This window comes from Haemaphysalis longicornis, unplaced genomic scaffold (assembly GCF_048455015.1).
Source record: "Haemaphysalis longicornis isolate Haplotype H1 unplaced genomic scaffold, Haemaphysalis longicornis Haplotype H1 scaffold_7, whole genome shotgun sequence".
Classification (NCBI taxonomy): Eukaryota; Metazoa; Arthropoda; class Arachnida; order Ixodida; family Ixodidae; genus Haemaphysalis; species Haemaphysalis longicornis.
The window spans coordinates 165,380,687-165,402,830 of record NW_027526422.1 but is presented as its reverse complement, the minus strand read 5'-3'; the positions used below and the strand labels follow the sequence as shown (position 1 = coordinate 165,402,830).

Genomic DNA, 22,144 nt, shown 5'->3' with positions numbered 1-22,144 from the left:
GAACGCGCACCCGAAGATACCTTCAAGCTTCCGAATCCCTTCGACGTGAATCCGACGTTACGGCAAGCAGAACGAAACAAATTACTGGCTTTGCTACGTCACTACAGGGAGTGTTTTTCGTCGAACTCAAAACTACGTCATACACCTCTAGTGTAGCACCGGATAAAAACCGAAGATGGAGCCCGACCTACCCGACAGTCACCGTACCGCGTCTCTTCCCACGAGCGGGAAGCCATCCGGACTCAAGTCGACTACATGCTCAGCGACGACATTATACAGCCATTGAAAAGCCCCTGGGCTGCGCCGGTTGTACTGGTGAAGAAAAAAGACGGCACATTAAGGTTTTGCTTTGACTACCGGCGACTGAACAAAGTTACCAAAAAGGACGTATACCCCCTGCCACGAATCGACGACGCTCTCCACCACCTCTGCCATGCGAAGTACTTCTCATCGATGGATCTGAAGACCGGCTACTGGCAAATTGAGGTGGACGAGAGAGACTGAGAAAAGACCGCTGTGATGCGGGTTGTTGTGTGGATGAGGAGGTAAAGTTTCACTGGCGAAGAAGAAGCGAGGCACGTGACGTCAGACAAGGAAAACGTATATTAACGGGGCAGAATTTTAAAAAAATACACAATTAGCTATGACCTAATCTAATCAAAGGACTAGATGTCCGACAAGACACTGTTAACTCAATAGAGTTCCCGCTCACGTCTTGCAGTCTTGCAGTACTCGGCGGTAGGAAGGTGTGGCGGTACACTTGATCGGTGTGGTGTGATGGCTGCAGGCGCTGTCTCCTTGACGCTGGCGCTGGCCGCCGCAAAGTCGGGTCCCGTGCGCTAGGCTCGGGGCGCTGCCGCGGTGGCCTTGTCAATACCGGTGCTGCGACGGTTGAGTGCTTCGGCCCGGGTGCTCCGTGGCCAGTCTCGGCTGAGCTGCCTTGATGTCCGCGGGGAAGATGCGGCTCGCAACGGAGGTTCCCCGAACGTTCTCGTCCGGCAGGTCGCTCCTCAAAAGTCGTTCATTCCGCTCTCGTGCCACGATCGCCTGGCTTTTTTCCTCCTCTTTCTCTCCCGCGCCCTTCTTCGGCCTCCGCACACACCTCGTCGTCTTTGCTTCGACCTGCCGACCCCTGTCCGGTGAGCAGCGCCTCCTCACAACCGCATTTATAACCCCGGATGGCCTATACGAGTTCAAGGTGATGCCGTCTGGGCTGTGCACGGCGCCACCAACGTTTCAAAGAGTCATGGACACTGTGCTAGATGGTCTGAAGTGGGACACCTGCCTCGTATACCTCGACGACGTTGTGGTATTCGCCTGGACTTTCGACGAACACCTTGCAAGGTTGGAATCTGTACTCGAGGCTATCCGTACGTCGGGGTTAACGCTGAAGCCCGAAAAGTGCCGCTTCACTTACGAGGAACTCAAGTTTTTGGGACACATCGTCAACGCCGCGGGAGTCCTGCCTGACCCGTCGAAAACATCAACCATAGCGAAATTCCCAAGACCGAAAGACAGATACATCCTACCCGTCCAAAACATCAGTTAGCAAAATAATTCAGCCGCACCTGCTGGGCCCGAGGACCCGGGTTTGAATTCCGGCAGCGGCGACCGCTTTTAAGATGGCGGCGAAAATAAAAAAAACTAATTCGCTAGTCATGGGTTAACGATTGCTGAAATGTCTGCGCAGGAGGCCGCCTCGTTCTTGCTGCGGCAGGAAACTAAACATCCCCCTCGCGAGGGGCACGATCAAATGCGGAGCATTTCCGGGGGCGCACGACGTTAAGTAGTTTGTGTTGCGTTAATGTTGTTGCACTTGTTGCTGTTGGTTGTTGTATTGTAATTAAATGAGGAGACGTTATTACGTGGTCACGTGACATCATTTATTAGCAGGTGGGTATGATTATTGTGGCGCAGTGGGAAGAGCACCATGTACCTCGCGTTCCACCCAGAGGTAGTGAATGCGTTGTATCAGCTGCTTCTTGACGTAATTTGAATGAGTCAAGGATATAAGGCGCGTTCGTAGCCGTCCATTCTGTGTCGGCTTTGTGGCGCAGTGGGTAGAGCACCATGTACGTTGCGCTCCGCCTGCAGGGTCGTGGGATCGAAACCAGGCGCCGGTAAAAATTATTTTTTTATATAGTGTAGGGGGAGGGGTGCGGACTACTACGGACAACTAGAACGGATGACATGGTGAGTTAAAGAAATGTTCTGCATTTAAAAGAGCGTGCGAAGATTTATCGGACTGTGCGCATACAACCGGCGCTTCGTCGCAAGCTTCGCACGCATCGCAGAGCCACTCACGCGCCTGACAAAAGATAGCACCCCTTTCACCTGGGAAAACGGACAAGAAAAAGCATTTTGCGAGCCGAAACAACGCCTGCAAAACCCGCCCGTGCTCGCTCATTTCGACGAAAACGCCGAAACAGAAATGCACACGGACGCCAGCGATATAGGTTTGGGGGCCGTCCTCGTCCAAAAGCAAAGCGGGTGCGAAAAAGTAATCGCCTATGCTAGCCGTGGTCTGTCGAAGGAGGAGAAAAACTACTCTGCCTCCGAAAAAGATTGCCTGGCACTCATATGAGCTATTTCAAAATTTCGCCCATTCGTGTATGGTAGAACATTCAAGGTTGTGACAGACCGCCATGCCCTGTGTTGGACCGCCAATTTGAAGGACCCCTCTGGCCGTCTTGGGCGGTGGAGTTTGCGCCTGCAAGAGTTCGACGTTACAATCGTCTAAAAATCCCGCAGGAAACAATCCGACGCCGACTGCTTGTCCCGCGCCACTGTCGACCCACCACCACAAGGCGCCGATGAAGACAGCGCGTTCTTCGGAGTTGTTAGGGAGAGCGACCTCGCCGCCAAGCAGCGTGCCGACCCCGACTTGCGCGTAACGATCGACTACCTCGAAGGACGAAACGTCGCCGTGACTAGGCCGTTCAAGCGGAACTTACCAGCGTTCAGCCTCAAAAACTCCGTCCTCGTGAAGAAGAATTTCAGCCCCAGAACGAGAACGAATTATCTACTTGTCATCCCCGCAGACCTTCGTGACGAAATTTTGGAAGCGTCCTACGACGACCCGTCTTCCGGACATCTCGGCACAGCTCGCACTATTGCAAAAATTAAGGCGAAGCACTTCTGGCCCTGCCTTAATCTGACGTCACCCACTACGTTCGGAGTTGCCGGAACTGCCAGTGACGAAACAGATTGGAAGATCCTTTCAGCACGTGGACGTGGACGTTGAACATGTACGTGGACGTTGAACATAAGACTTGGGACGAAGTCGTCCCGTATGTCACGTTTGCGTATAATACAGCGACGCAGGAAACTACGCAGATGACACCCTTCGAACTTTTCTACGGAAGACGGCCGACTACGATGCTCGACGCCATGCTTCCGCATGTAGAAGACGACGACCTCAACGCCGACGTCCAAGGATACCTTCAACGTGCGGAGGAGGCCCGCTAGCTCGCTCGAATTTGTATAACAGACCAGCAGCTGGTGGATGCCGGCCGCTACAACCTCCGACGCCGCGACTCCGAGTACCAACCTGGGGATCGTGTGTGGGTTTGGACTCCCATTCGACGCCGCGGACTGAGTGAGAAGCTTCTGCGACGGTATTTCGGACCCTACCAGATTCTACGACGTGTTGGCCAATTAACCTGCGAAGTGATCCCCAGTAGTGATTCCGGCACATCACGACGATGCACGCGACCCGAAGTCGTCCACGTGGCTCGCCTCAAACCGTACTTCGCAAGATGACGAACTCTTTTTGTTATTGTTTTGTTGTGGCTGTTTGTTCGGACTGTCGTTTTATTTTAGCATCGGGTCGATGCAATCTTAGAGGGGGGTAATGCCGCGAACCATGTACGGGTGTGTTTATTTTATGTTTGTTTTTAATGCCCGGCCGCGCCCGGCTCTGTTATCTGTGTCCCATGTGAAGCGAGTGTTCCATTCTTTTTTTTTATGCCGCACGGGTTATCTGATTCAGATAAGCAAAGGGTTTCACCCTAACGCCGCTAGCCCAGAATACGTTTCTGTTATCTTTAATGTTCTGGATCTGAATCGACGGTTCGAGAAACTCTCGCGACGAAAGATAAAAGCCTGCACAGCAGACGCCGCGGCATTCGATTCCGCGACGCTCGCCGACGCAAGTCACTTTGTGGACCGCTGCTTCGCCGCCTCTATATTCTTTTGAGTTGTTAGGGGAGCACAAGTTCGCTCCAATAAACGTGTTTCTCCTTCAAGACAACTGCGTCGTCCTTGTCTTCGTGACAATATTTTCACGGCAGGCTGTGGCATTTGAGTGTAAAGCCAATGAAAGTTTAGTTAGCATACTTTGAAATTAGAACTTTTGAAGGGTGCATTGGTATTTCACTTCATCTTTTCGATAAAAGGTCGCAATAGTAATTTTTAGGAAGGCTGCTAGGGCCAAGGCTGTTTTTCTATCAATTTTCACCGCCAGTCAGGGTTCTCGTTATCATTCCACTCTAAACTGAAGAAACCGTGGATGCCTGTTTGAATACATCGCTTGCAAACACCTCAGAAACCGTCGCGTGGATTGAAAGGATGACCCCGTAGTGTCAATCAAACCAAATGGCGCACAGCGTCTTGCCACTGGCTTGTCTCGTGAAGTAGCAATAATTCGACTTGTGACGTTCCGCCTGCCGATATTCTCTCCTTGCGATTGTGTTGGTGTCGTCAACTTTGAGTGGAATAAGGTAACGTGCGTTTCTTCGCACCTACTGCTGATTTTGCAAGGCAGGACATCGCATGTGTCATCGCGACCTTCACCGTCAGCGTGCGTCGCCACGATTGGTGTTTGCAGGGCGTCACCACGTTCGAAACGGTCACACAGAACACTACGTTACCCGCTGATATCGCAGCCGATTTCGGAAATCCACCGCTGAATTTTCTCCGCTGGTTTCCTTTCCACCCTGGGGTTACACACTCTGTGCACTGCACCCAACTATTGCGGCGACGAACCGCCGCTCTCTTCCACCCTGCGTTTACGACGCTTCATTCAAAGGGGATGATGACTGTGGAAGGTATTGTATGGACGAAATTTCTTGACAATCAGTGCACACGCAAAGCGAGAAATATTCGCACTGCGACGAGCCCGTAGAAACATAACAGGCGACCATTATGTTTCTTCAAGCAGAGGATGAATAAGCGACGTGCAGCGATCGAAATTCGAACGATTCAAACTCAAGAACCTTATGTGCGTAGTTTATATGATTATTTCGGTTGTGAAACGGCAAAACAATCACAGGTAGCCTTGAGTTAAATACAAAATACACCAGAAATAGTTATCACCAGGAATAACCTTTGCTCAAATAAGTATCTTTTTATCCTGAGCAAGTTTTCGAAGAGGGTGACGTATTCTTTTTCCTTTGAAAATCATTCATTCTTGGGAATGATACATATATAAACAATTCTATAATCAAGTTGTTATACTGTCGGCCGCTCATATTAGTAGTCATAGGTATAAACAGCTGGAATATAACGAACTATTTTTTGTTACCGCGGAGATTCAGGTAGCGGCCACACAGCGCTTCTCGGCGAAACTCCTGTTACGCTCTTACCCTGTAATCAACTATAGAACTTTATAAAACAGGTGTGCTAAAAGATTAGAACTTAAGTGGAAGATCGCTTGACGAAACTTGGAAAATTTGCACAGCACCGTACAAACGCGTACGCCATGATGTCCTCAGCCGTGCTATAGACTCGCTGCAGGCGTGCTAGAAGCGCTAAAAGACCAAGGAATAGACGAAACATATAAACGGTTTCTAAGACACATATAATTATTTCACGGGCTCGAGAAGCATTCACATCCACAAGCAAAGCGATAAATTCCCGATCCGGGAGGGAGTATGACAGGGAGGTACTATCTCACAAAAACTATCCGCAGCATGTCTGGAGGAGTTGTTTAGAAAGCCTGACTGGACAACATAAGGTTAAGGATAAACGGGGAATACTTGAGTCCTTTCAGGTTTGCAGATGACATGGTACTGCAAAGTGTGACCGCACGACACCTGCATACAACGCTTGAGGAACTAAACTCAGAAAGTATGGCAGGGGGTGGGCAGAAAATAAATACGAATAAATTTAAAGTGATGAGAAATAAGCATGCACAAAACGTCCTCGTCAGCGAAAGAAACAAAATTGTAGATAATGTAACAGAATACAACTATTTCGGACAGATGGTTAGTGCTGGCCCCTACCAGCAAAGTGAAATCCGCTGCAGAATACGCAAGGGTTAAGTAGCACTCGGCAAGGGCTCCCAAATTGCGAAAAGTAAGCTATATTTGTAACTCATAGAAGAATTCACAACTAGTGCATACCCAGGCAGCACAGAAAACGTGGCCAGCCTTTGGCTTATTTTTGGCCGATGCTTGGCCTGTTTGGCCATTGGCAAATTGGCATTGGGAAGAACTAGCAGCGACATTATCCGCCGTGGTGAACTCCCTTATTACGGGGCGGCGTAAACGAGGAGCAGCGGAACAAGTAGGAAAGAAGTGCAAGCCATTCGGAAGCTCAGCGCTCCTCCACCGGCAAAGTGGCAGAGCTCTTTGACAAAGCGAGGTGAACCAAAGCGTCGCAGGCATCCAGCTGTACATTGTGCTTTCAGATTCGCAACCGGCACGCGGCAGTGAGTGTACTCGGATGTTTTGTTTTTACTGCAAATCAGTATAGCTCTAAATAGAGAACAAACTCTTCTTTTCCGCGTCAGCAAAAGTCCCAGGCCAATGCTGGCTGCACCCAGACTACACAAAAAAACTCCTCCAACCATCATAGATGGAACCTGGGCCACAAGAGAACCAGAGCGTGATCCCGTCGTCTTGCCGACTAAGCTAAGACCACGCGTGAAGACGGGAATACAGAGGATGGTTTGGATTCAGCATGTAAAGAGTGCGAGGGCGCTTTTTAGAGGCAACACAGTAAACAAGAGTGTGAGGGAGCCAGGTAGAGATATGACGCCTTAGCTGCACTTGCCGTCCTCCACGTCCCCCTTCGAAAGACGCTCCTGTCAGTTTTATTTCTACCGACGCTGCTACAGTTGGGAAGACCACCCCGCAAATCCCAGGTAACAGCTGCAAGAGTCTCTGATTTCACTCTTTGTAGAGCCATGCGTGTGAGTTCAAGTGACGCCGCATTGGTAATCGTTGTGGGCGTCGTTTAAAGGTTTGCAGTCCAGCCACCTATGCCACGTAGATTGAAGCGAATTTTATTTTCACCACAGGAAAAAATGTCACCTCCGCGGCTGCAGGGCCGTGCTATATGTCCACTTAAAATGAGCTCTGCACGAGACCGTACTCCTAGCGTATCTGAGCGGGATATTTCACAATGGGGGCCTAACAAGTCCAGATGGCCGCACGTACATCAGCAAAATGTTAGCTTGAATACGCACAGGGGAACGGTGCGGACCATTTCTGTGCACAAACAATGCAGCCGATTGAGCGCCAATCACGTAAATTAATCGCGATGGTGTAACTTGGTGGTTAAGCACGCAAAAAAAAACTACAGAGCACGACGAGGCGTGCGTGTACGGAAGCTGTAGAAGACCGAGAAAGAGCGACTTCAGTACGCCTAGTGCATGCACGATTACCAACCTCCACCACCTATCACCTATAACAATTTGAATGGAGAAGCTCAAGAGACCCCCCCACACTTTTCCAGGCCACGTATATGTAAACGAAAACAATGGCCGCAATGAACACGTGCAATGGGCGCAGAGCCCCGGCGGCTGTATGCCACCCCGTCGGTCACCCCCTCTTCTTTCCTTTTCCAAAGCTAAACACCCCAGCTTGCCACCACCCAAAGATGGTAACACCAACAGGAAACGGGGAGAGGAACAGTTTTCTTTTTCTGATTTCGTTATCCTTTTGTTGAGTGGTTTAGCGAAAACGCTGAATTGGTGCGACTCGTACATGGCGTCCCAAGAGAGTTCGTGATCAAAACTTGATTGCCTTACTGTACGTACAAGTACTGCACTCACTCGTGAGTACACGCAATAGCAAATAATGCACTCCCGGGTACTGTACGCGGACGCACAATACTCATGAGTACAGTTACTATGGGTAGAGTGCTCGCAGGTACAGTGCTCACGATTACAGTGCTTATGAGTTGTGGGGATTCAACATTTCACACACTACGTATTTCCCACCCCGCAGCCATCCGCGCTCAGCAAGCATGCCTTGCGAGCGCGGGCTGCGGACGGTTCCGTAGTTTACCGAGGCAGACAAAGGCAGGAGGCGGCGAGGGCAAAACATCAATGGTAGCATTTATTTCAAAGTGCCAATCAGATACACTGCATACAGACTGGTCGTAGGCCATAACGGTAACACTGTGAGCACGGCATTAAACAACGCTAGAGATCGTGATGGTCGAATCACCGATGGCATACCGGAGCAGCGGAGCGCTGCGCGTGCGAGCGCGGTTGCAGTCTCCCAGCTAACCCGGACGCGTCCCGTTGTGGCGCGTTCCCCAGGTTCGGACCAGCACGCCGAAACGTCCGCTCGCTACCGCATCCCCAAGGCAAGAGAGCGTCCTCACTTCATCCGACAACCCACCAGACCACCTTTTGGTGGCGCTAGTATCGAGGAAAGACTGGTTCTCGGGTAATGCAGAGGGGAAAAGGGTCAACGCCTCCACCAGGGCGAAAACAAACCATCCGGTCGCTGGCGCCCTCCCGTATGGTTTCCGTCTCGTGATCGAGGCGCGTTTTGCACGCCGGCCGCGATGGGAGGCTAGCGGGAAAGGGGTTCGCGTGAAGGTCGCGATACCCACATCCCTCCCTCCTAAATTCTTTGCGTACGCCGGTGAGAGCTGACTACAGGACTAGAGGCGACGGAAAGTTAGTTCGTCGATTAAATCGTTAGTCACTGCATCGTGTTGCCTAGGCCGGCTTCCACCCGTCCAATGCCACCGCTGGTAGTGTACCAGCAGGTCCGGTCGTCGCCCACTGATGTCTGCAGTCAGGTAGCTCCGGGAAGAATCGCACCAGCCAACCCAAGCAAGCGTTGCTCAAGTGGCGGCACATCCGTGATGGCCCGTGGACGCAGAGCGACAAAAGACTGCCGACTCTCTCAGCCAGGTTGGTGGCGGCATACCGCACCGCACCGCTTCAGCAGCCTCAGCAGCTCGCCCGGAACAGTAGACAGAAGCATAAACATGCTCCGTCATGTGGTCCAAGCCGGGATGGCTTAGCTGCACAAACAAACTCCCCGCACCTTCAGTCTACGCCAGAAAAGTACCTCTCCGACCACACCGCCTTCGTGGCGCGATCCTAACGACAACTGCCGAGTTGTCAGCATTGCCATCGATTTGTTAATGTAAACAGAGCTAGAACCGGTTCCAACCCTATACGCTACAGGGAACAAAGAACACATACGGTCACATCGACCGCCCGGCGTGATGCTTAACCACACAATTGCGAAAGCACTATTTGCTCACACCAATAACACTTCATTCATACACATGAACGCGGAAACAGTATTTGCTGCCAACGGCAGCCCTATATTCACACATATGAATACCGCTTGCGTAAAAATACTGAAATATGTTTCAACACACTGGCGCTTAGTTCACGTGAACAGCGCTTTTTCTCTCGAGCCCAACAAGAGGGCCCCTGCGGCGATGTTACAATTAGCGGACGGATTGTTTGTCCCGCGTAATTCTCTCCGTTAGTGAAGAGGTGAGGCACCCCTTCAGTCCAGTCGCCCGCGTGGTGCGACAACAAAAACAGCTGCACCGCAGAAAGGATTTTAGCAATTAGCGAGGGGTCAATGCAACAGTCTTTGTGGAGGGTGGAAGAGATTCCTTCCTCTCACGCGAGGTGATCAACAAAAGAGAGAGCACGCCGTGCCCCGCTCACATTGTCCCCAAGGTCGTGCCTTCTCCGGGAGGACCGGCTGTGAAAGCCTTGGGGTCTCTCACTTCGGCAAACGACCCGCATCCAAAAACACAACATAATAAAACAGACCAAACAAAAAGAAACCCTGAACTTGCTCGTACGTGCAGCCGTGAGGAGACATGCTTTGCTTGGGGTCCTACACGCTCGCTGCAACACAAGCAGCTTATGAGCGAACGGCGCCTACCGCAATCAGCGTTATCGGAGCGCCCGTGCCAGGCTGCAATACCAGCTAGCCTTTCGCAGCACACGTGGCCCGGCCACACGGCTCCCAGAGCCTCGCTCCCGGAGTCGACAAAACGAAAAGAAAAACTCGGACACAAATAGCAGCTTCCGTACACACTCACTTCGGGCTGACACAACGATGCGGCCTCCCGGCCTCGCATGAATGCAAACTCGGAAACCCTTGTTTCCATAAACAAACACATCCCGATAAAAAATCGGAGACCACGTGTTAACTGGCAGCGATGTCCTGCCATATACACTATTTCTGCAAACTCGGCACTTAACAAATTCAAAACGCCGCAGCAATAAAAAATTCGTTTCACTCTCAGGAAAGTTCGCCTCTGCTAAGAACTCGCTCCAATCAGTTAGGCCTGAAGACTGTTGTCTATCCTCGGATCGTCCGACGCCAGAACAAGGGCTGCTGCCGTGCCTCCTGCTCGTCTCCGCAAACACGGCCTCAAGTTGGGGTGCCAGATGTGAAGATTCAACATTTCACACACTACGATTTTCTCACCCCGCAGCCATCCGCGCTCAGCAAACATGCCTTGCGAGCGCCGGCTGCGGACGGGTCCGTTGTTTGCCGAGGCAGACATAGGCAGGAGGCGGCGAGGGCAAAACATCAATAGCAGCATTTATTGCAAAGTGCAAATCAAATACACTGCATACAGACTGATCGTATGCCATAACGGTAACACTGTGAGCGAGGCATTAAACAACGCTAGAGATCAAGATGGTTCGATCCACCAATGGCATACTGGAGCAGCGGAGCGCTGCGCGTGCGAGCGCGGTTGCAGTCTCCAAGATTGCCCGGACGTGTCCCATTGTGGCACGTCCCCCAGGTCCGGACCGGCTCGCCGAAACATCCGCACGCTACCCCATCTCCAAGACAAGAGAGCGTCCTCACGTCATCCGACAACCCACCAGACCTCTCGCCTTTTGGTCGAGCTAGTATCGAGGAAGAACTGGTTTTCGGGTAAGGCAGAGGGGAAAAGGGTCGACGCCTCCACCAGCGCGACAACAAACCGTCCGGTCACTGGCGCCCTCCCGTATGGTTCCCGTCGCGTGAGCGAGGCGCGTTGCGCATGCCGGCCGCGATGGGAAGCTAGCCAGAAAGGGGTTCCCGCGAAAGTCGCGATCCCCACAGAGTGAAGTACTAACGAGTACAATACTCATGAGTGCAGTACTCACCAACACTAAACTCCTAGTATAGAAATAACGTCCCTTAGAACCAACGTCTGTTAGTAACTAACTCGTCATCGTACTCAGTTTTATAGACCGGGGTCTGTACTCACATGTACTCGCACTCACTCGCGAGTTTGACGACAAATGATTGCAGATGATTATACTCACGAGCGAATAGGCTGACCTACAGCTACGTTACGAAAGACCTTTGGTACAGAAATAGAGGATACCGCTTTAGTCATTTCGCCATGATCAAATTGAAAGAAATGTCTCCACCATTCTGCGAATATAAAACAAATCACTCTAAATGAAAGAGTTAACACGGTGTGGCAGACATCAAGTTCTAGTAATCCAGTCTCTTAAAGTCCTTGAACCGAGAGCCTACAACACGAAGCCGCTTTTGTCTCTTTAGTCGCTCGTTCGTCACAGGAATTTTTGGAATTGTGGGACCTTTTTTTGTCAGTAGTACTCAAATAATTTTTTTTCTGGCCTAAATATTCTTTTGTGTGGTGATTCCATCAGAAAAAAAATGTTGCGGGTTACGGAAGCGTTTGTCACGATTTCAAGAGAGTCGATCAACACACGTTTTTCCTTCTAACTGCGCTGACCTGATTTATTAAACATATTCGTATATGAAACGGGGAAAGAAACCAACAGTGCATCGTTCAGTGTAAATGAAAAATATGACCGCATAAATCCAATTTTTTGTAAAAAAATGCAATACAATGCTACTCTTTTTGTTGTATTTCTGTGTGATAATCCTGCTCTAGCTATTTCAATTATGTAACGAAAACACCTATTTTTTGTTGCACGGTTTTAATTTAGATGCATCTGTGGGCATTGCTAACAGTGGTGTTGAGCATGGTGGCGTGCAAGAGCATCAACAACGGGCAGGCACCAAACATAATATTCATCTTGGCCGACGAAGTGGTAAGTATATCGTCAACAGATACACAGTGACTAAGTATACATAAAGCAGAAATATTGCAGATTGCTTAAGGTACATCTCAGAGCGTCAAAGCTTTCCGTTGTTAAAGTGAAACCTTTTCTGCAGAATTAGCAGGCTCAACGGAATGGGTTGGGCTTGAGGTAGTTCCTCCTAGCATTGCACCTGATTGCTTACCTACGGAGTCCACAAACACAGCGTTAGCGGATATCAAATTTTATTAAAAAGAAAACCAAAGATACTATCGAGGAAACAAACCTAGAAATCGCCAATTAATTTTACTCAGGCTGGGAATGTTTCCCAACCTGCAGCGACAGTCAATTACTAATTTTCCTGACACATTTTTCGGAAAATTTGAAATTCTCATGCTTAAGTAGAGGAGATAATTATTTCCGTGATACGGCATTCGTTTTTTTATCATTGAGAACGCTGACACGTTAGTGCAGAGGCTAGTAGCCACACAACATTGAAAATCGCGAGATCGTTGTTTGGCGGCACGTACGCAACCCCTAACCCGGCAAACAAAAATGGAAAAAAGGAAGCTTCAAAACATTTTCCGTTAGCAACAAAAATTTTCAAAGTGATAAAGTCTTCATACATGGTATGAAAACGAAAGCCTGGTGATATTAACGAAAAGTTTTTCACTGGTACTTTGTGTCACTTTCTAGACTTTTGCTTCTCCGTCCTATGATTTCAATTACTTAGACAGACGTCTTTACTGCAGCTTCAAGATTGTTCTTCTTTCCGCGCTTTCGTTTGTCTATTATTGGCGCGACTTAACCGAAGCAATTCACTCGTGCTACACCATACATCTTCCTAATCGGCATCCGCGCTGCTAGGATGCCCCTATTGTATTGGCGCGTCGTCCCCTTTACATGTAACAGGACACGCAATATGTAAATTTTTGTTCCACTGTTCCGACGTGGGGAGTTACGCGGTGGTAGAGCACAGGAAGCCACTGTTCAAACTAAGTGAAAACCTCAGTTTTTTTTTCAGCTACTGTTTTTGCGGAGGCCACTTTCTGTCATCATCATCATCATACCCAGCCTATTTACGCCCACTGCATGGCAGAGGCCTCTCCCATTATTCCCAATTACCCCGGTTGTGTGCTAACGCGACCAATTTATCCCCGCAAACTTCGTGATCTCATCTGCCCATCCAACTTTCTGCCGCCCCCTGCTACGCTTGCTTTCTCTAGGGATCCACTCTGTTACCCTTAATGACCAACATTATATTGCCTGTAGCAGGCAACATTTACGGTTTTTTTTTGCATATTGGGGCAGCAAGAGGTCCTGAAAGGTGTTTTGAGAAAACTAAATTAGCAAGCACAGTCATTAGGTAGCATGCTCAACGTTATCTGTGCCAAGAATAACTTTTCCGCGTGCAGCGGGAAGCTCACAGTAACGTTGCAATGTTTCGTGTTTTGGACACCGCTATTTAAACACGTGTCAGTTATCGATTATTCCATGGGCTTTAATCAGCAGGGATGCTGCCATTACACGGATTGTTTTTTTGCTCTTCCGGCGAAGACAAGCGTCGTCTGTTTAGTGTCAGCGGATTAGAGCGGCGCCTTTGATTAATTACCTCTTCCAGCGTCACTTTTACATGCTATCCTGTTTTCTGTGTTGACATTTTTATTTTATCTTTTATTTAATCTTTGCTTTATCCCCACACATCGCATTACGAAACATGGCTGCAGATTGTCAAAACACGCGTGCACCCTTTTTGAGAGCACTTCTGGTTTCATCTGTACTTTACCATGGAAGCCGTTCATTGCGACTGATAAAGCTGTCCGAACTGGCAAGTTTTGTGCACGGCCTCTCTGCCACTTCCAAATTAGTTTTTGCCAGTCCGCTGGAGAATTACCGCATCACCACTTTACAAGGCCCCGCGCCACCTGGACAATATGTGAGACGGCGCTTTTCGCATGATCAGTGCGGGCGCTGCGTGGAACAGAACAAGACGCTTAGGATCCTCCAGTACCATTGCAGAAATACCCTGTACGATGAATAATTTCCCTAAACGGCGGAGTTGTTGATAGCGCCATGTACTTTTCTCCAGCCGCGAGCCTGCCTCCGAGGAGGATACAAAATTTCCCATGCGCCACCTTAACAATTTGTGACGGCACATGTATTTTGATAAAAAAGTAATAACTCGGAATATACCTACCGAAATTGTTTGAGGTTTTTTCAACGCCCGGGATTTACAGAGGCATAAAGAAACATAAAGCAAGGGTATTCTGAAAATGTAGAACGAAACTACAACATATTTAATCACACCACATTTCCCAACTTTCCTACTTGTTTTCTTTTCCAGAATCCTGAATCACATATTGACGTTCACGTTTCAGGGCTGGAATGATGTCGGCTTTCTCGGCTCGACGCAAATACCGACGCCCAATCTTGACGCCCTAGCCGCAGATGGTGTCATACTCAACAATTTCTACGTGCAGCAAGCATGCACACCGTCGAGATCGGCGCTTCTTACTGGGCTGTACCCTATTCACACTGGTGAGTGGTTTCTGAAAGTATAATAATGCAAATTCACGACTCTTTTAATTTCATAAATCTCGCGGATAAAACACAAATCCTCAGTGAAGCCGTCACCATCATTAGGAAGCCATTTTGAGATCTTCCCGGCTTAGTGGAAGCGAAACTGGCCGCCTACCTACTGACGTTACGCCTAAAGTTTTGCTTTGGTATCTAAAGTGGTCATTCGGAACCAGTCGCTTGAAGCTAGATTACGGTGGAGCTGTCAAACCTACAGAAATAACATAATCGTACCATCGATGTTGTTTGAATGTCCCCAGCCATAGAAACCGAGCAGAAAAAGACACAAGAACAAAGGGATAGTAATGTTGTTTTCACGAGTATCTCTTAACCTAAACAAGTCACACGTCCTCTGAACCTTGCATGATGCGCCAAAAACATTGTCACATACACGCAACCTCTATTGAATCACCAGTTGTAACACGCCCTATTACCTTAATATATTAAACGGGTCAAAAGGCTGAACCGAACAAAATATTTTTTTAGAGCGCAAAAACAAGAAAAGGTGACAGGAAACAAATGGCCCAGAGCTTTGAATCTTTTCCGAGTTTTCTCCACTTTATCAAAGGATAATAAAATCACTGAGTATAATATATTCGGGGTGGTGCGTTGAAATATTAGTTAATAAGAAGTGCGTATGCTGCTTTCGCGAAATAATCGCCCTTTGGCGTCTTCATATGTCTGTGATTTTCTATCTTGCGGTGGGAATAACAAGTCACTCGAACCTTTATACAATGAGTGCATGTACAATGCGGTGTACTGTTAAAGGGAAAAGCTGAGCGCCTGACCTCCGCGCTACGCGGGGGGCCGGCGCCGAGAAGTGGCGAGAATCGGAGACTTCCGGCATGTGAGTACCGACTGCACGAGGAGGGAACAGCCGCGTGGCATCGGCTACGTTTCTGTGCCGTGCCGCTAAGCATAGTTTGAGGGTTCGCACTCCAGTCTCCAAGTATGCCGGTCTCCGTATGACTCGTTATCTTACAACGGTTTAATACGCGAAAGCCTGGTATCGTAAACGTGGTGGTCTTCCAGGGGCCCAATTCTATAAAAAAGGGGGTGTCGTTTTGAAACTGTGTGGTGGCGACATGCAAAAGCACGTGTTCTTGGGCCTCGCTTATTGATTTGCACCCTTGATACAGTGCTCCTCTGCCTGGCCATTCTCGTTTGCCAAGACCTCAAAGCGACGCGCCAGCCCAAGAACACGTGTATTTGCACGGCGCCACCGCGCCGTTTCAACACGACGCCCCTTTTTTTATAAAATTGGGCCCGAGTATATACTCCATGCCTTGGAGGGCCGTTTGAGATTATGTAAAAGACCCTTGTGCAGGCTGCCGGCTGGGTGGTGCCATTGAAAGCAGCGCCCATGTCGGCTAGCTCAGTCAATATAGCTTTGGTCCAATGGCGATGTGTTGGGATGACTCTAATGTACCACCATGAATTCCAAACAGCAAGAAATAAAGGAATAATCTGTATTAGGAATGAATGACCCGAAGTCCTAATGCGGAAGAGGGAGGGCAGACAGGACGCTAATAATGTCCACCTAAAGTATAATAACCTGCAGCAGTGCGACACAATGCCGCAGAACAGCCTCAGGCCTCCGCAACTCATACCCGTTTACTTCATCCTACTTCTGGACTAGTATAGATGAAATACGAGCCGCACTTGCGTCCGTGGTTGCATGTAGGTCAGGCTTTCTACGTGGGCTCGCCTCTCATACAGCTACGCGCTGCTTTTCCCCATCGACCCTGACTGTACATTGGCGTCGACCTATGGACTCAACAAACACGAAGCAGAGTGGCGCTCCGTACACCGGAACGTCGCCTAGACCCAAATACGGCGCGCCTTTGTTTAGTTTTGTTATGTTTTTACAGCATCGTCCTCTTTTTTTGTTGGACAGCAAAATTAACGACTTGGTTTTTTTCGCAGTGGGTCAATTGAGAGTATTTGCATTAACACGAATGTCTAATTTGTTGAACTTTGAATCCGTTTCTCTACCGTAGCACCGCAGTGCGGTACCGCTGACCTACTGGTTTCATCGTCTTTATAAGCTTCCTTGTTAAAAACAATACATTTTTTTGCAATTTTGTGCCTTCACACTTGGTTGCAATTTTCTAAAGTACTCGCGGTACTTTCTGGATAATAAGTCTCTTGCCAAAAAAAAAACAGCGCTCGTCTTTTGCCAAATAAAATACCTTTGAAGTAATACACAGTACCCCTATTTCACGTTCCTATTCAGAATCACCAGAATAGGTTTATCCTACTGACTGGTGCATTTTCTCTTGTAAGCCATCGTGTCCATAGACTTTCATTGGAAAATTCTACCTTTATTGTCTGCGATACGGGGAGATACCGCAAAAAGCCCGTGATTTCGCATGCTTCGGGGAACTTTTTTTCATTGGAAGTTTGTAGTTCTGGTGCATACTTACTAACAGTGCGCGCAGAAGAAAGACACCGCAATGTATGCGACGGGACCCTCTGGTGACCCTGTCATTTGCTATAGTGAAGATATTGGAAGCAACTATTATTATGTTCAGTAATGGCCACAACACATTGTTACACGTTAATGTGGCGCACGACCGCTGCTATCTCCTAACGCCCCAGTCACACCTAAGTAGTCCCGAACATTTTTTTTAACTGGCAGGCATCTGGTGTATCTTCTGTTCAATGCTGTTCAGATTGATCACCACGCTTATGATGTACATTGCATGTTAAGACTGTGAGGAGTACGCTACAGTATATCACTTCAACTGCAGGATAACTTCTCCCTTTCCTCCTCTTTTCCAAAAAAAAAAACTACTAAGTGACGAGAGATAAACTAGCCCCAATAAATAATTGTTCCCAACGCGCCCCTGCACAACTTGAACACGTACACTGACTTAAAAAGCTCTCTTTCCGTTTCTTCGCACAAAGCTACCAAATACCTAACATTCCCTCTTTTCGTATCCAGTGCATCGCCTTCTTTGCGCTTCTGCAGCCCCAAGAATCTGTGAAACCTGGTACCTTAAAACGTTTTTTCCCTTGTAACCCGTGCAAGTGAAAGCTGTTACCATTAGCGATTTGACTGCTTTTGCACCAAAACATTCAGATAATGCCTTTTTTTAGCTCGCAGGCAATGCGCATTCGATAATAAAAGGTGCAATAAAACAATACTACTCAAATTTTGCATAGCTCACCTATCCTGAAACTTTTGTTTGCTGCATTGGGATAGAGTGGGTCATAGTAAGTACTTCTCATGGCTGAACCGCGAAAGTATTGCGAAAGCTTTCACTTGTGAGGACTTTCATTCAATACTTGCGCACTGTTAGCCGCGTAGTCACGGCACTCTTGCATTTTTTCGTAAAACGTTACTCACACAATGAAGGTTCGGCGTATATTGGGTGCGAATATATTGTGTCAGAACGAACAGTGTTCTCCACTGTCCTTAAGGCATAAAGTTGAGCTAGTTGGTTATCTCACTGCATTTTACTAGCGAAAATAGGCACGGACGAAGAAGAAGTACACAGGAGTGTAGCGAGTGTCCTGTGTACTTCTTCGTCCGTGTCTATTTTTCGCTAGTAAAATGCAGTCCACTGTCCTTAATTCTTTTCATTTTATTGCGCGGTCGATACAATGCATTCGTGCTCAGGGTACAAACCACGGCAATTCGATTTAGCCAATAAGTAAGCTTGGGCGAGCTGTTAATCCATCTTGAATACTACATGGCAGCGAAAATGAAGACATAAAGTGAAGGCACACAAGAAGGTCGTGTTCCCTGCGCTCCACGAACGCACTAATCCTTTGTGCCTTCACTTCATCTCTTCTTTCATCCTGCCTTGTGGTATTTAATTTGGGCGTGAAACAACGCCTTGTACTTATTTTGTTTCCTTCGTGCCGCAGGTACCCAACATGGCGTAATTTATCCAGCCGAACCTTGGGGCCTTCCCCTAGAGCACAAGCTTTTGCCACAGCACCTCAAAGACCTCGGCTACGAGACACATATAGTGGGAAAGGTTAGTCATATCTTCAGAGGAAACGTTTTCTAGGCAGTTTTAGTTGTATCGTTACCGCACGGCTCCCCGCGTCAATTGCAAGTTGGCTCTTTGATTCTATGCGAGGTTGTGTAAGCGAAGAGAACTTACATAACGAGGCAATCCTCACACTTTTATTTCTCTTCTCCAATAAATTATTACCAACTACTGGACTTTGTTAAAGCACTAAAACGGCGCACAATCGTGTTGCTGCTCATTATAGAATCTTTATGATTGAGTTTTTAATCCGCTGCTGACTACGAAAAAGAATTGTTTGTATACAACAACTAAACAAGGCATTTCTTTTGGTAAACGCTGTTAGGTTTGGGTTGAACGATTATTGAAAAAAAAAGAATAGTTAGTACAATGAAAACAATGATCGAAATATACCGAAGGAGGTCCCAGAGTGAAACACTGTCAGGTGGACATCCTGTAAGAACGTTATACGCTACGACAATTCGCAGAGGTGTAGCAGCATCAGATTTCGGTAGTGTAACAAAAATTATAAGATATGAAGCGAAAACATGGCACAGAAAGAAAAAAGATCGGTGCAGGGTTGCTTGTGTGAGTTGTTCAGGTAGCGTAGAATGCTTACTTAGTAAATACAGCACACTGATGCGATAAGTGGCGTCTTCCAAATAGCTCCCAAATTTATCGCTTTTTAATCTACAGTGAAAAGAACTTAAAGAGCGAGACAATTTAATTTAAACCGGTGTTATGTTGAGAATGCAATGCCTGAAAAGAGAACTGTTTTTGCCGTAATTAGTGCGTGCGTTTGGAAAAAAGAGGTTATGATACCTAGTACTGTTAGAGTTTGTGAGGTAATCATGGGGAAAGACATCAATGACGATGACATGACAGCGCAGGCGATAGATCAATAGTGCTAACTTGAGTGGAAGGAATTTTAAACTGTTGTAAATGGGATATGTAGGCACCGTTTATGTGCTGAAGCTGATTACGCAAATATCCTGGTTTATTAAGTGTTCATTCGCAGAGGGATGTGCTTCATAAGTGTTTCCGCATGATTAAATGCAATATGACATGTGGCTGTGAACGAAGGCAAAGAAAACCAAGCTAAGTATGTGAACAGAGAAATTAAAACATCATCGCAACAAATCACGCATATCAAAGCATAACTTCAAATAGGAGTCTAAGGTAATTCAAAGAAATGCAGCTGATCTTGATGCGACTTTGCTGTGATTACAAGAGAAATTGACGGAGTTGAAGGAAGCTCCCTTTGATGTGAGGGAAATACCATAACGCTGGTTTTAGAGGGGTTTATATGAAGCTGGGTTTTTTCACACAAGAGACAAATATTTTGAATCGTTTGTGAGTCGCTCTGTTACTAAAGCTTTCATACCCAGCAAATACTGTGGGGTCATCGGCATAGAGGATGCGGTTAGTGTATTTAAGGCAAACAGGTAAATCCTTAATGTAAAAAAAGGAAAATGAGAGGGCTTAACAGGAATCCCTGTGGTACACCTTTGTTAATAGGTGCTGGTTGTGATAAGGAATCTAATTTGAAGGACTTGATTCCGGTTAGCCAAATAACTGCGTAATGGTTTAAGACTGGTCCAAATATCCCGAGTGATTCCAATTTACAAAAAAGTATAGAGTGAATAATGGCTTCGAATTCCATAGTAAACTCATTGAACATGGTTACGGCCAGTATACCTGGTCAATAAATGCTTTGATGGCTTCAGTAAATGTTGTGACCACCAATTGCGTAGAGTAGTTAGGAAGAAAACCGAATTGTTTAAATGTGAGCAAGTCAGATTTGTTAAGATAGCTCATCAGGCGGTTACGAATGAGTTGCGTTTCTCGATGAGTTTGCTACAAAACGCCAAGATAGTGATTTGGCGATAATAGGAAAACATATCGCGCTCTCTTTTTTTAAACAAATGAACAATTTTGCCCTGTTTTAGCTGGCTGGATAAATAACACTCTTGGATATTTTGTTCACGGTGTTAGTGAGCACACCACGTAGCTCACCGGATACAAGTTTAATTTTGGATGGTATGATTACGTCCAGCCCAGCTGCAGGGTTTTTCAAGCTACTCAGTACGACGTAAACTTCATCAGGCGACGTGCGGCGTAAGAAGAAACTATGTGGCAGCGGGGAAGGCAAACTTCATCACAGTCCTGAATCAGAATACCCGTTGCGAAAAAATCATTGAACGTATTTGCGAAATCACTGGTATTAGTCAAGCACCGAATACCATCAGTTATTTCGTTGATTGCAGGTTCTGGGTTAGCCAAGTTTAGAACTTCTCTTATTAGTTTCCAATACTTGTAATAATTTTTACCGTTTTTTCGGGTTTTATTTTGGTAGTAGGTTTGTTTGGCTTCTTTGAACAAATTGCTCAATGTGCCAGAGTAGTTCATTAGGCGATCAAGTAGAGCTAGGTTGAAGGGACGCAGTTTCACTTTTTTGTGCAAAACATCTCGTTTGTGCATGGTATGTAATAGGCCGCGTGTACCCCAGGTATTTATTGGGGTGCAAGAACGCCTGTAGGTCTCTGATCTTGATGTGCATGAAATAATAGCTGTTTTTATTTCATCAGAAAACATGTCATATGCCTTTTCAGCATTTTCTTCCTGAATTATATCCTCCCAATCTGTAGTAGAAATGATTTGAATAAACTGAGCCGAGGTAAATGAAGATGGTTGCAGAATAATACGTTTTGTATTGTTCTGATACTCGTAAAGTAAAAAGATGCTGTAGTGATCCGTAATGTTGAAATGCAAAACACCAGATATCGTAGATGGGATGAGGTTTGATAGGACGTGACTGATAGATGAAGTTAGTCAGCAATTGTGTTAGCAGCTAGGAATTTTAGTTGTCAGGATCGAGTAGGCTAGAAATGTTGCACAAAGTTCTTCACCTCACATAGCTGCTAGCACCATTGGCTTTTAGCACCACGTCAATTATGTTGAAATCCTTAAAAAAATGAGTAGAGTAAAGGCCAAAGGGTGAACTGCTTTTAAGACGGTTTTAATGCCTTTTTTTGTACCGAGGTCGTGGCTAGCCAGTTTTTATTCTGACGGCTACAAAACAGCCTTGAACATGTCAAGTATACGGCACGAAACTAAATACAGCTCTTTTTATATTGGAAACTAATTAATACTTTTGTATGCTTCATACTTGCAGTGGCATCTGGGTTCTTTTTCCAAGGAATGCACACCCACATATCGAGGCTTCGACACATTCTACGGCTTCTACAGCGGCGCACTCGACTACTACAATCACACTATCAGAATGGTATGATGATTTTCCTTGAAATGCCGCCCATCCACAGTGACACATAGAGAGGGGCCAACG

General features: G+C 47.2%; 1 protein-coding gene across 1 annotated transcript in view; it reads left to right on the top strand.

The window, feature by feature from the left end:
• The first annotated feature begins 12,151 nt into the window (after nt 1–12,151).
• The window catches only part of LOC144146643 (arylsulfatase J-like), a 65,690-nt gene continuing 55,697 nt past the window's right edge, over nt 12,152–22,144 (top strand). Inside the window, exons 1-4 of the mRNA XM_077678580.1 lie at nt 12,152–12,250; nt 14,617–14,776; nt 18,692–18,804; nt 21,974–22,084. Of these exons, the coding sequence (XP_077534706.1) occupies nt 12,182–12,250; nt 14,617–14,776; nt 18,692–18,804; nt 21,974–22,084 (453 nt within the window). The 5' untranslated portion in view covers nt 12,152–12,181. The remainder of the gene's footprint in view (nt 12,251–14,616; nt 14,777–18,691; nt 18,805–21,973; nt 22,085–22,144) is intronic.